Raw genomic sequence first — 12,523 nt, forward strand, 5'->3', positions numbered from 1 at the left:
CGTGACTCGAGGCATACCTACACCCGGCAGCCATGCACTGCAAAGCCATACATGTTCACTCAGTCTTGCAGAGCTCGAGGAAGGACCAGGAATAAATCTAATGCCAACCATAGTGTTAGCCAAAAACATGTAAAACATATTAAAGCAATTAAATACATTCTCTAAGGCACCTTCCTATAACAAGAGTTATTCCTGGGCTGCTCTGATTCATGTCCTGCTTCCTACAGTACTGCAAACAATATCCAAAAGGCCACAATGAAGGTGCTCCAGCTCTACCAGCTGTCAAAAGTTCTCAGCCCGACCACCTCTGCCACACAACAGCTGTACAAAATAAAACAGGGTATGAAAAGCCACAGGCCTTTAGCCACCAACTGCAGCAGCAAGAATGACATTGTGGACACGGGGAAGCACTCAAAAAACCTTAGCAGATAAGATCACAGTGAGAAGCAAGAGTTACCCAGCAACTGCCCAACATCAGACAGACCGAATTGCTTGTCCAGGGCGTCCAAACACAACCCCCTGGCAGCATTTTTCCCCAACGGCTTCAGCAGGAATGGAAAGGGTCAGACACCCAACAGCTTCACCTCTGCTACCAACGCAGACTAAGCCTGCCTGGTCTGTTCTTACTCATTTGAATCATCACTGTATGAGTTTGAACTGACTCTCCTAATGAGGTTCTAAAGATGCATTTTCATTTGGAGAGCAAGTGCTAATTAAAATGCAAACCATGTCCTTCCTGCTCTGAGTGCTCATGCCAATGTGATTTCAACAAGGGTTGCAAACACAAGAGTCACCCTGATCTGTACTGCTCCTGTGAATTGGCTTATGAAAGTGTTTATAGTTCCACCTACAAGATCTAAAAAGGCATCTCTGCACTCCAGCAGAAGCTCTTTGTCTGATCAGCATGTCCCAGCCGGTGATGAGTGTATTTTCCCAATGCACTTCAGCAGACAGCTTGCAGCGTCCCAGACACTCACTGTGGCTGTCGGTCCCAACACCGCGTCCCCCCACCCACTGCACACACGGGTCCTGGCACCCAGCCTTTGCATGAAGTCACTGAGCTTAGCAGCACAGTCGCTGTTTTGGAAAGCACCAAGAGCACCTGAATAAGCAACAAAGCCAGGGTTTGCTCCATGCTGGTGTGTTCCAGAGGTGCCAACAGTGCCCAAATGCTGATACAAAGGCCGGTCACTTCAGCTGGTGCTGGGTACGTCACCCTGACAGCTACAGTGGCCTGCAGACACCCAGAAGCCAGAGGAAAGAAGTAATTTATAGTGCCAGTACTTACTGCAAGGCAACCAGGACACCAACCACCTTGCCCACGCCTGATGCGTGGTGAGGTGTGGCTCATCCTCTTGGTGCTGGTGGCACAAATAACGCTGTCACTTGCAAGGACACCAAACGCCAGCAGCACGCAGTGAGCCAGATGCAGAGGCGCCAGCTGTGATGCCAATATGTTTCCCCAGTTTTCTGCCCACCAAGGCCACGCCAGGCTGCGGCAGAGGGGCAAGGTTCGGGCAGCCCAGGGCAGACCGCAAAGTCAGCGCCTTTCAAGGAGCCTGCTCTGCCTCAGGGCTTTGCCTCACCTCCTCAAGGACCACCGCCCCCCACCCAACTATAGGAAACCAGCCCTTCCCGGTCATGAGGGCATCGTCTCCACCTGCATGCTTCCAGGTCCCCCAGCGAGGCGCAGAGACCCCACAGTGGGGAAGCAGCTCCCAGGTGGCCCCAGCGGCTGCGCCCCTTGCCTGGTGTCCCTGCGGTTTGGCTGGCTCCATGGGGCAGAGCCACCTGCCTGTGCCGGCGCAGAGGTCCGGAGCGCAGCTGCACCCCGATTATTGATGGCACAAGATTAGCTTGTCTGAACAGGGAAATACATCACCGGAAAAATAGGAAACATTTGGAAAGTGGATGGCGGGTGTGAGAGTGATGAATGAGTGCTGGAGAAGCCTGGCAAAGATCAATGAATAGCTGATGAGCTGAGGAACAAGGTGGGGGGGAGCTCACCATGCAAATACAGAGGGAGCAGAATCAGTAGGGAAGCTGCTCAGTATGGCGAGACGTCACAACGAGCCCCCAAACTGCCTCCACGGGGGAAGCCGGGCATCGGGGCAGCTGGTTCTGGCTCTGCTCTGTGCTGCAAACCAGGGGCTGTGGGGAGCAGACCCCTGTGCTCACTGCCTGCCAGCGCCCACGGAGCGACCCCCCATGCCCCGCTCTGTCCCCTCCAGAGTCATACCCCATGCTCAGAGCAGCCCCCGCCAGCACCGCAGGGACAGTCACGGGCAGGAGAGGGTCCTGCACAGGCAGACAACAGGGAAGTGATCCCTCCTGCTCCCCTGCAGGATACCCAACTTGGAAAGCTGAGGTAAGAGCAAAGGCTCAGAGAAGGGGAAGCACCCAGAGACCCCTCACGCACACGCGCTTTGCCAGTGACAGTAACTCACCCAGCTGGTGCCTCTGGGCTTTTACGGCAGGAGATGCACAGACAGGCCATTTGTGTGAAGACATCATTTTGGGGTCAGCTCTGTGTATTACAGTCCATTAGCAGCGACTGAGACAGCTGCTCACGAGCAATAAAGATACATAACCACTCCACGGTACTTCGACACTCGGAAAAATCCTCCCGGCTTGGGCATCGCCAGGCCCAGCACCGGCAGGAGCACAGCACCCATCCTGCTCTCCGGTGGGCAGCTCCGCAGAGCAGCCACCACCTGCACCGCAGCCAGCCCATGCGACGCCTGCAAGGAGCCATCCTCGCCTGCAAGGAGCCATCCTCGCCCACCACGCGCAGGGCTCCCGCCCCAGGCTCCCTGTGGTGGCCTAGCACTATCTAGTGGTGGGAGACACGGAGGTGGGTGGGCTCAGTGATGGGACCCCAGTAAAAACTGAGCCTTGTGATACTGCTGGAATACATATCACAGGAGCAGCGTGGAGACCCAGACGGAGCCACGCCACCGTCGCACCCACTTAGACGCGGCTCTTGGACCCGATGATCCCGATGCGTGCGCTACATGCCCCTTGCTCACTGCTTCCAAATAATTTTTATTTAGATGGTTCTGCCCTGCCTTCAGCTCCTTCATCTGCCAGTTCACAAATTAATTATAGTTTCTAGAGGCGTTGAACTCGCAGAGGGAGAATAGTGACAGCAAATTCATTGGTCTGCAGATTTCTGCCCAGCGTCCTTGTCCTTAGCACCAGATACAGGAAGAGAAAGCTCCTTCTACCTCCCTGGAGCAGCCACCCTCTGCAGCCTGACGGTAGCTATTTGAAAGAAAACGCTAGCAACTACTTGTGGGATGACAGGCTGAATAGAGCAATTTAGAACTGTCCATCACAAAGCAGGGGTATTTAGCCCCATTGCCCCTTCCCTGCAGTGGGTTCCTGGTGGCTCCAGTGTGCTCAGGTGCAAGGGTCTGCCAGCCCAGAGGTCACAAACAGCAGCGTCCTTTGCATAAGCAAACAAAAGAAATGACTCTGAAAAAGACTACGAACACAACACTGCTGGCTTCCCGAGCCAGCTGGCTCAGCACGACGCTCACTGCACCCACAACTGGCAGCCACGAAATTAGATTTAAAAGTGCCCTCACCTCCAGCATATGACAGCAAGTGAAAGGCAAAGGGGAAACAAAGCTCACCGAGCCCTTGAAGAAGCCCAGGCAGATGTGAGCTGGTGAATAAACGCAGGAGCATCACCCCAAGCATGAACCAGGCCTCCAAAATTATCACACTGGTCTTAAAGAGATTTTAAAAATAAATGAGGGAAGCGGGAGAGGCTTTTGCTTGCCTTATACTGTCCAAGCCACTGATGTACATCCGTATTGTGGTGTCTGCTCTCTCCCTGCAGTCGGGAGGACCAGCAGCTTCCCTAGGAAGGCAAACCTGTGTTGTGTTCTGACCAGGTTCAGAAACTGGAGAGGTAAGAGCTGGATGCCTCTCTGCGCTCCTTTGGGTACAACATTTGTACGGTTCTTACAGAGATGAAGTACTCCTAGAGCAAATCCCACGTGTGCAGAGCTGAGGCTCCAGCAGCACTAGTGCCCCACGCCCAAATGAGACAGAGGGCAAAGATGAGGTTCCCTGTTCTACAAAAAACAGCTCGTCTGAGCAGGGGGACATTCCTTGCTGCTCTTCCAAGCCTGGCTCTGCGCTGCCTGTAGCAGCCACACGCGGCGAAGCCTGAAATACAGCCAGGAGCAGGGCTCGAAGCGGCTGCTTCGGACAGGACACGGGCATCATCCCCAGAGCAGCGCTGGTGTACAAGCAACAGGGAGAAGTCTGCCAGATCCCTTTGGCAAACTCAGGTGGCATAGGTACAGGCATTTTAGAGGCCAAAATACACCCAAGGCGATACAGCGGCAGACAGGCTCCCACCAGGGCTGGCCGGGCACCCTCCTCACTGGCTGGCATGAGGAACTCCAGCACCGGGACACCTCCCAGCGCCCCTTTCCACTGGTGTCCTACCAGCACCACAGCTGCCAGCCTGGCACCCAGCCCACAGTCAGCTCTTGCACACCTCCAGCCCAGCCAAAAGCCACACAGCTCTGGAAGGCAAACTTCCAGCTGCCCCCACAGCTGCCTGAGCCGCCCCCCACTGCCCCCACGGACCCGGGCTCCATTCATCCAGCTCAGGGGCAGCTGTACCCCGCACCGCAGCACCGGAGCCACAGCGGCTGCACCCCTCAGCATCCCACACATCCCCCCAAGCACCTAGGGCACCCCCAGCCACCTCGGAGCGCTGGTTACACCAGCATCTCCCCAAGCACCCAGGGGCCCACCTGCCACCTCGGAGCACTGGTTACACCCATATCCCCCCAAGCACCCGGGGACCCCCCTGCCACCTCGTAGCGTCGGTCACAACCATGGCTTAAACACCACCGCTCCTAAAGCATTTGTGTGACCACGAACATTTCCCACACTGCTGACGCACAGGCAAAGTTTAGGAACAAACCACATTTGACTGGGACCCGCTCCATTATGTGCCACTGCAGGGGGGCTGGTCCTGGCCTGGTGGACAACAGCAGGGAGCCTCACGCCCTCCATACGGGACACCATGCACCGACACACCGTAAAGGGAAGGCTCGTCTCTGCTGCTGGAGGCTGCTCAACTCTGGTACAGAGCCGATGCTGCACCTGGGCAGAGGTTCTGCTCCTGTGCTTCAGCCACTGTGTAAAAGCAAGTAAGTACTCGTATTTAAGATAACAGAAACAATTTTTCAACAGCTAAATGCAAGGCTTCCCCTCTTCTTAGCAGGGTTTTCAGTTTACTTTTTACTAGCATTAGGGAAAAACAGTGCAAGCCCCGACTCCACCGAGCAGCCTGCTATATTCACCTGTCACGAATGGGTCCTCCCAGTCTGCCCCCAGTGGCCACCAGAAGGTCCCCTACAGCAGGTCCAAAGTCTTCTAGGAGGTCAGGGTCAGAGAAGGCAGCACCAGTGTGATGGAAATACCATCTCTGTGGTCTGTTTTGAAGGTTGCCTTTGATGGCCGGCCATACAAAGGGCGCGATGACCACAGTGTGCATGAGAACATCAAATACATTCTGGACAAGTAAGTTTTCCATGTAGACCAAGTCCAGCTGTGTAACATTGCTTCAAGCACACAGCGTGCAGAGCTTTGAGTTAAATGCATCAGAACAGCATCCAAAAAACAGCGTGCAGGGGCGGGAGCTGCCTAGAGTGAGCCAATGGGCAGCACCAGGCAGGGGTTCTAATCAAATCCTGCTTTTTCCAGCTCTTCCATACCTCGCCTTCAGAACACCAAACTGCTTTCTTCTGCTCAGCTTTCTAAGCTTATCACCCGGAGGCTGGCACCTCTGCCCTTTCTTTCAAAAAAAGGAAAGGAGCAGGCACAGGTACTCCCACAAAGACGGAGACAAAGTTTCTGGGAAAGGAGGCCCCTGCAGCAAACCCAGTCTCACATCACGCTGGCCTGACAGTGGAGATGCCTGCTGAGGGCTTGTCACCCCCACCTCTGAAAAAACTTTGTGCTGTCCTCTAGATACGGATCTCACGCAGCTTTTTCTAAGTACCAGACCAGCACCGGCAAGAGTGTCATGCTGTTTTGCATCTATGATTCCTACTTGACACCAGCTGAATCATGGGCCAACCTTCTCACACCATCAGGCTGCCACTCTCCCTGCAACACAGTCTACGACGCCATGTTCATAGTACTGCTGGTGGAAGAGGGACACAAGCACAACATCCTCTCTGCAGGGTACAACACATACACGTACTTTGCATCCAAAGGTTTCTCTTTCGGCTCAACACACCAGAACTGGAAAGCAGTCAAAACCTTCTGCGACTCCAACAACCTGATGTTCATCCCCACCGCTGGCCCAGGCTACATCAACTCCAGCATTCGCCCCTGGAGCAGCCACAACACTCAGAGTCAACGGGAAGTACTATGACACGGCTCTGCAGGCTGCACACAGTCAGGCCAGAGACTGTCTCGCATCACATCCTCCAAAAAATGGCACGAAGGCACACCGATCGAAAAAGCTGTGCACAAGACACCGATGTGCCTTTATCTGGACTGCCTTCCTCATCAGCCCAGCATGTACCTGGAGCTGACTCACAGGTGGGCAGAAGGTTTCAGCAAAGAAAAGAGCAGTGGCTGATGTGACTTCAGTACTTGCCTTACTCGAAAAGGCATCCCACTGACAAAGCTGCAACACAAAGCAGTGCTTGAAGAGATGCAGCCACAGACCCTTCAGCCTAACCAGGCTGCTGAACACGAGCAGCCGCCTGTGAACATCCCAAAGTCTGCGTAACCCCAGTGACGGGCTCACAGAAGGAAGTTAAAGGGAGCAGGAAATCTGCAAGCAGCAGTCAGATCTAATTTTCTGCAGATTTAGCACAGATGAGCCTTTGAGAGCTCCTCTGGAATTCACAAGCGCTGCTGGCTTAGGGGCCAAAGACCTGTTTTTTCTTACCATGGCTCTGTGACATTCGATGTGGTTAGCTGGGTTCCAGCATGTATTTCACCGTGCGCCCTTGGCCAGCTGCCTGCAGCAATCACACATCCCTCACTCCACTAGCAACTACGTCAAAGCATTTCTCCATCAGCTTATTGTAAAGAGGAGTAAATATTCTTTCAAGTTGCCCACTGCAGGTGAAAATTAAGCCACGCCGTTACATACCCTCTTACTTTACCCAACCGCTTCTATACCAAGGAGTTCTACGCCAGGTGTTGTCACTGTGGTCGACTGTTTCCAAATAACTAAAGAAAATTAGAGCTGGAATGCTACAGACTGTTTACTACTGCTGCTGGATGTGCTGGAAACCAAGGAAATGCAACGATCTATACTAAAAGCTCTTAACCAATTGTTTAGCATTCCATGTTTTGAAAATTTAGATCTGAAGTTGCTTTATCCCCTTTAGAACCAAGGAGAAAAAAAAACCACATTTGCAATAAAAATGCAACTGAAAACACCATTAATTTGTGCTTTGAAAGAGTTCAGCTCACAGTAGCTTTCCCCTTTTTTATTTTAGCCATGCTCAGACCCTTCCAAATTAGCCATAAAATTTATACTTGTCTATATCAATAAAATGAGAAGTGGCAGCTCTGAATGTGGAACAAGGTTCTATTTATGACAACTCCATACATGATCTCACTAAGCGCCCAAGTGCATCAAAAGTGAGGGACAACATGTCTAAAAATAAGCATTTAGAACAAAATCATGCAGGTTGCTTACCAGTTTTTAAATTAATAGCAGCTCCATAAACTTTACTTTCCAGTGAAGAATAAACACTAGGGGAAACTTTCATCCATTCCCTATTTACTTCAGCTTAGCACTGTTTTCAGAACAAAATCAAGAGGGAAGTCCACATTCAAAAAATGAAGATCAGCAAGCCAAGAGCTCCTTTTCATTCTTTATATTATGAGGAAGCCAGGTCTTTCTGAGCAGCTCCCGTCTAGATAGGGACCATTTAAATACTATTAAATTTCAAAAGCACTGATAGTTTCAGTAGTAGGTTTTGATTACAGTTAGAACAGCAGCCAGAGAACACCATAGCTACAACACTGTGAAAGCTTCAAAAAAACCTCTTTTCCATCTTTGCTTTTCTTTCAGTGCAGATACAATAAACAAAGACACGGCATAAGCGTTATGGGGAGGGTGGATCAGACACTATATTCATCATCCCATCCTAACATTAAAATTACTGTATTTCAAAGGCCTAATCACACTAATAAAACAGACAAGTATTTTGGAATGGTACAGCAGCACAAAGAGGTCAGCATACACATCAGGCTGGTTTCTCAGACTATAGCAGATGTGGTACTAATTAACAGATACACATCAACTACTGTTCTGGGTTTGTTTGGGTTGGTTTTCTTTTTAATCTTTTGTTTATTAACCTTGACCTAACCCATCGACCTTATTAAACAAGGCCACAAAAGCCCATTTCCTGAATGTGCAGACACATGGTGCCCAACTTCACCAGCTCTGCAGAGCCTCCTCAGAGTCCAAAGTGTTACGATGATTCTGGTATCAAGCCATACTTCTGCCTCAGGATTTCAACCGTAGGCATCATTGCACTGTGGGGTGAAACAGAACCATCAGGAAAAAAGGTTTTTAAGGATTAAACTGCATTTTCTGGGAGAGCAATCAGCTAGACAGAACAGTGCACTCTGAATCAAGGAGAACACAAACTCCATATAGAAGCTTTCCAGAAAGGGGTCTCCTGGGCTCAGAATTTGAGCGCACACTCTCAGGATTTCTGAGCATGCTGATAATTAAGCATTACATTAATAATGTTATTAATAAATAACGTTAATGTGAAGGTTCAATTGCTGTGGGAAAAGAAGCAAAACCCACCCCAACTTGGAAGCTTCATTTCATTTAAAGAAAAAGCTAGTTACATCCAGCAGAATGCTCACCAGCCAGGACGAATGATGGTGAACTTCCCCGACACAGATAAGTCAACCACAGTTGACCCCAAACGACACTCTGGGCTCTGTATATCTCCTATTGGGCCTCCATCGATGATTAAGGACAACTGAGGCCACAAGTCTTGGAATTCCTCGGGAAAGAAAAAAAAAATAATAGAGAGATGTGGCTAACAGTCCTGAAGATACTTCGTTCTAACACACATTACTGGACATTCTGGTGTCAAGGGAGTTGGTTTCTCCCCTTCCTCTGTCAGGTCTGCACTTTTTTCTGTCATGAAGACATCCTGGCTTGATTTCTGATAACAGATTTATCTCAGGCATGCAGGAAAGTCACAAGAATTCTCTGGTTGAAGGCTTTTTAGCTGCGCCACTGTTTATTAAGGAGCGCACAAAAAAAGCCAGAAGTCTATCAAGACATTTGGGGCCAAGAATAGGGCGTTTGTCTGGTACTGAGCCCAGGTATGTCATCACCAGGGTAACAAGCTTTGCAAAAAGACATGTCCTTGAGTTACAGGTTGTTACCAGGCCGCAAGGAGCTGTACAGCAGCAGCAGTCCCATTCCACAGCCATCCCTCCTACAGCAATTTTTGTCTTTCATATTTAGCACCTACATCAAAAGCTGCTTATAAGCCTTTAAATATTACTTTCTAGCTCTGCTCTCCTTCCTTTTTAAGGTGAAGATCACAGCAAGACCAGCTACCCCACACTACATATCCACAGGCTATTTTATCTAAAGATTATCATTAAAAAAAATAGTAATAGTGACAGAGAAATTCTTGTTTCATTGCTAAAGCTGGCAATTGTGAAAAGCCTGGGGCTCTGACAAACTACAATAATGTCACTCAGGGGCAAAAAGAGGCCTTACCGAAACCGTCAGCGTGCTCGCCTGAGAGCTGATGTTAGCACTTGTTAGAGCCAGTGGTCCAGCGCAAGCTCGTGCCAAGTCCCTAATAAAAGGGTGGTTTGGAATACGAACACCAACCAGCTACAAGGAAGAAGAGAGCATGGGTTTACACTCAGTAACCATTTTCAATCTTGCATTGCCTAAAACGCTCTTGACCTAAAGCTAATACCCTAGAGAATCACCACATCAACACCTGCTGAACCAGCAATAATACAAGTAAGCTAGCCCCCAACGCTGGGTTATGCAGTGCTCAAACAACTTGCAGGGCACACAACAGCACAGGGACCAGCTTCAGGAAGCGCCAGTTCTGCTAAGCATGCTGAACACAGGCATAAGAATAAAAGCTACTACAACAGAAGTACAAAAGTAGCACAACTGTCCCTCAAAAACAGGGGTTCACCCTGTAGCAAAGACCTACCGATGTGAAAGGATTCAAGTCTTTATTTAATTCTTCTGAGCGTTTTAAGACCAGGGTCACGGGTCCTGGAAGCAGGTCCCGCAACAACTCATCCGGCACATTCACGTGGCAGTACCTACACGGCAGCAAGAGGAAGCACGTTAAAGGCAGATGCACAGGTACGTTCTGTTTGAATATGAGGAAGAGCTCCTGTACTATGGGGGTGACCAGGCACCAGAGCAGGTTGCCCAGAGAGGCAGTGGAGTCTCCTTCTATGGAAACATTCAAAACCAGCCTGGACATGACTCTGTGCAACCTGCTCAAGGTGAACCTGCTGGGGGTTGGACTGGATGATCTCAAGAGATCCTTTCCCACCCTGACCATGCTGTGATTCTGTGACTGACCAGGACTGCTGTGCTGGGCGCGGTGAAGCAGCTCCACTGCAGCCTCACACCCCACAACCACTCCTGCCCCGCGCAGGGCTGCGGGTATTGTACAAGGGCTCCGGAGCCCAGCAGAGACCCACGGGCCGTGGCTCAGCACCACTCGCACCCACCTGTACAGGCCGTCCACGTCCCCGAGGCAGATGGCCAGCGGCTTCCTCCCGTTCCGCCCCTTCAGACTGTAGATGCTCCGCACGGCACCAGAGTCCTGGGCCAGACACGCCACGCCGTACACCGTGTCCGTCGGTACCGCCACCAACCCGCCCGCCTGTAGGGCACCGACGGCGGCCGCCACCGCCTCCCTCCAGCCTGCGCGATACCGGCGGGTCAGCGGGGCGGCCCAGCACCCCCGCTACCGGCCCAAGGCCTCCACCCCCACCCCAGCCCCGGGCCTCACGCCGGGCCAGGGCCACGGCCCGGGCCCACACCGCCGCCAGGCCCGGCCCCGGCTCCCCTCCCCGCCAGCTCCAGCCTTCCCCCTCCCCGCCCCGGTTACCCCGCCCGTACCTCGCGCGTCCGGCTGGGCCGCGCTGCCGGGCAGGGGCAGCGGCAGCAGCAGGCGGGCGCGGCCCAGCCCCGGCCCCAGGCCCGGCGCTCCCTCCCCGGCCCGAGCCAGCGCCGCCAGCACCGCGCGCCGCGCGCTCAGCATGCGAGAGCCACTTCCGGGCCGCCGCGGTGACGCACATCCGGGGCGGCTCGCGCCGTTCCCATGGCGACGCGGGCCGGGCCGGAGGCGGCGGGGGAGCCCCGCGGGCCCGCGGTGGGTGCCGGGGGGGGGCGGAGGGGGGCGCGGGGCCGCCCGCGGCGCCGCCCGTGACCGCTGTCTCCGCCGCAGGTGCAGGACGGCCGGCGGCGCCTGCGGAGCCTGCTGGAGGCCCGGCAGCGGCACCTGCGGGCCCGCATCGCCGCCTGCGAGGAGCTGATGGCGGAGATGGCCGCCCTGCAGGCCGCCCTGCGGCCCTGCCCCAGCCCCGGGGAGACGGCCCCGGCCCCCGCTCCGCGCTGTTCCCCGGCTGGGCGGGGGCCGGGCGCGGCCCAGGGCAGCCCAGAGCCCGGCGGCGGGGCCCAGCGCTGAGCCGGGGGACCGAGGTGGTGCTGGGCCGCGGGCTCCGAGGCGGCCTCACGCGTGTGTGCCGGGGACGAACCACCAGGGCCCAAGCCCTCGGCCGCGGCCCCGGGCTGTGCCTTCTCTTGTTGCACTGATGCATGATCTTACTAAATTTACACTTTAAAATAAAGCAGGTTGGTCTGAGTGTCTCTCACCCCGTCTGCCCGCCGCTTGCCTTCCATCTCACACACTGCCTCTTCCCTTCCCTGTTTAAAGCAACAGGATTAGTCGGTGACCGACTTGATGTTAGAAGGGCTGGAGAAGCACAAAAGCTGTGCCTTACTTTGCGAGTAGCAGCTCAGTCCCTGATGAGAACTATGATTCCAAACTCACAGACACATAATCCGTGGGGCAGCAACAAGCTACAGCTGGGGGGTGGGAGATGCCCTCCAGCTGCTGGCATGGGGGTTTTTTTGCCACGTGGAAATGCTTTGCATCACAGAAATCTCGATTTATTGAGCAGGGAGGTTCAGTCCATTTTCCTTATTGCCACTAGCTTTCCCCAAAGTTCCCATTCTCTTCCCTGGGAGGTACCCCATACCTGCAACTTCCAAAGCAGGGATGCTACAACTACCATCTTTACCAACAGGAAATTTTGTCTTTCTCACCTCTGCTGCATCGAGCACAGCTGGTGTTTGCATTAAAGGGACTGCAGAGCATTTCACATACAAAGAAAAATTCGTAAATTCATCATTTCCACTCTACCTCTTAGCCACACCGCAGAGAGTTCGAGGATAGGAAGTTTACAAAGGTCATTGCTGGTAGGGCAGGGA

General features: G+C 53.0%; 2 protein-coding genes across 2 annotated transcripts; one reads left to right on the forward strand and one right to left on the reverse strand.

Annotated features, from left to right (window-relative positions):
* Positions 1-2,807: 2,807 nt before the first annotated feature.
* MANEAL (mannosidase endo-alpha like) lies at positions 2,808-7,437 on the forward strand. Its single transcript, XM_027806066.2, is given in 5 exon segments — positions 2,808-5,553; positions 6,004-6,387; positions 6,389-6,430; positions 6,432-6,456; positions 6,458-7,437. Coding segments are annotated over 5 exon segments (726 nt in total). The 5' UTR covers positions 2,808-5,443; the 3' UTR covers positions 6,623-7,437.
* Positions 7,438-7,570: 133 nt separating this feature from the next.
* YRDC (yrdC N6-threonylcarbamoyltransferase domain containing) lies at positions 7,571-11,307 on the reverse strand. The gene is made up of 6 exons (XM_055704636.1): positions 11,150-11,307; positions 10,756-10,951; positions 10,221-10,335; positions 9,764-9,883; positions 8,887-9,029; positions 7,571-8,544 (listed from the first exon to the last, which is right to left on the reverse strand). The coding sequence occupies exons 1-6, from the start codon at positions 11,289-11,291 to the stop codon at positions 8,481-8,483; spliced, it is 780 nt and encodes a 259-aa protein (XP_055560611.1). The 5' UTR covers positions 11,292-11,307; the 3' UTR covers positions 7,571-8,480.
* Positions 11,308-12,523: the final 1,216 nt, after the last annotated feature.

The sequence above is a fragment of the Falco cherrug genome, chromosome 3 (genome assembly GCF_023634085.1).
Source record: "Falco cherrug isolate bFalChe1 chromosome 3, bFalChe1.pri, whole genome shotgun sequence".
NCBI classification, from domain to species: Eukaryota; Metazoa; Chordata; class Aves; order Falconiformes; family Falconidae; genus Falco; species Falco cherrug.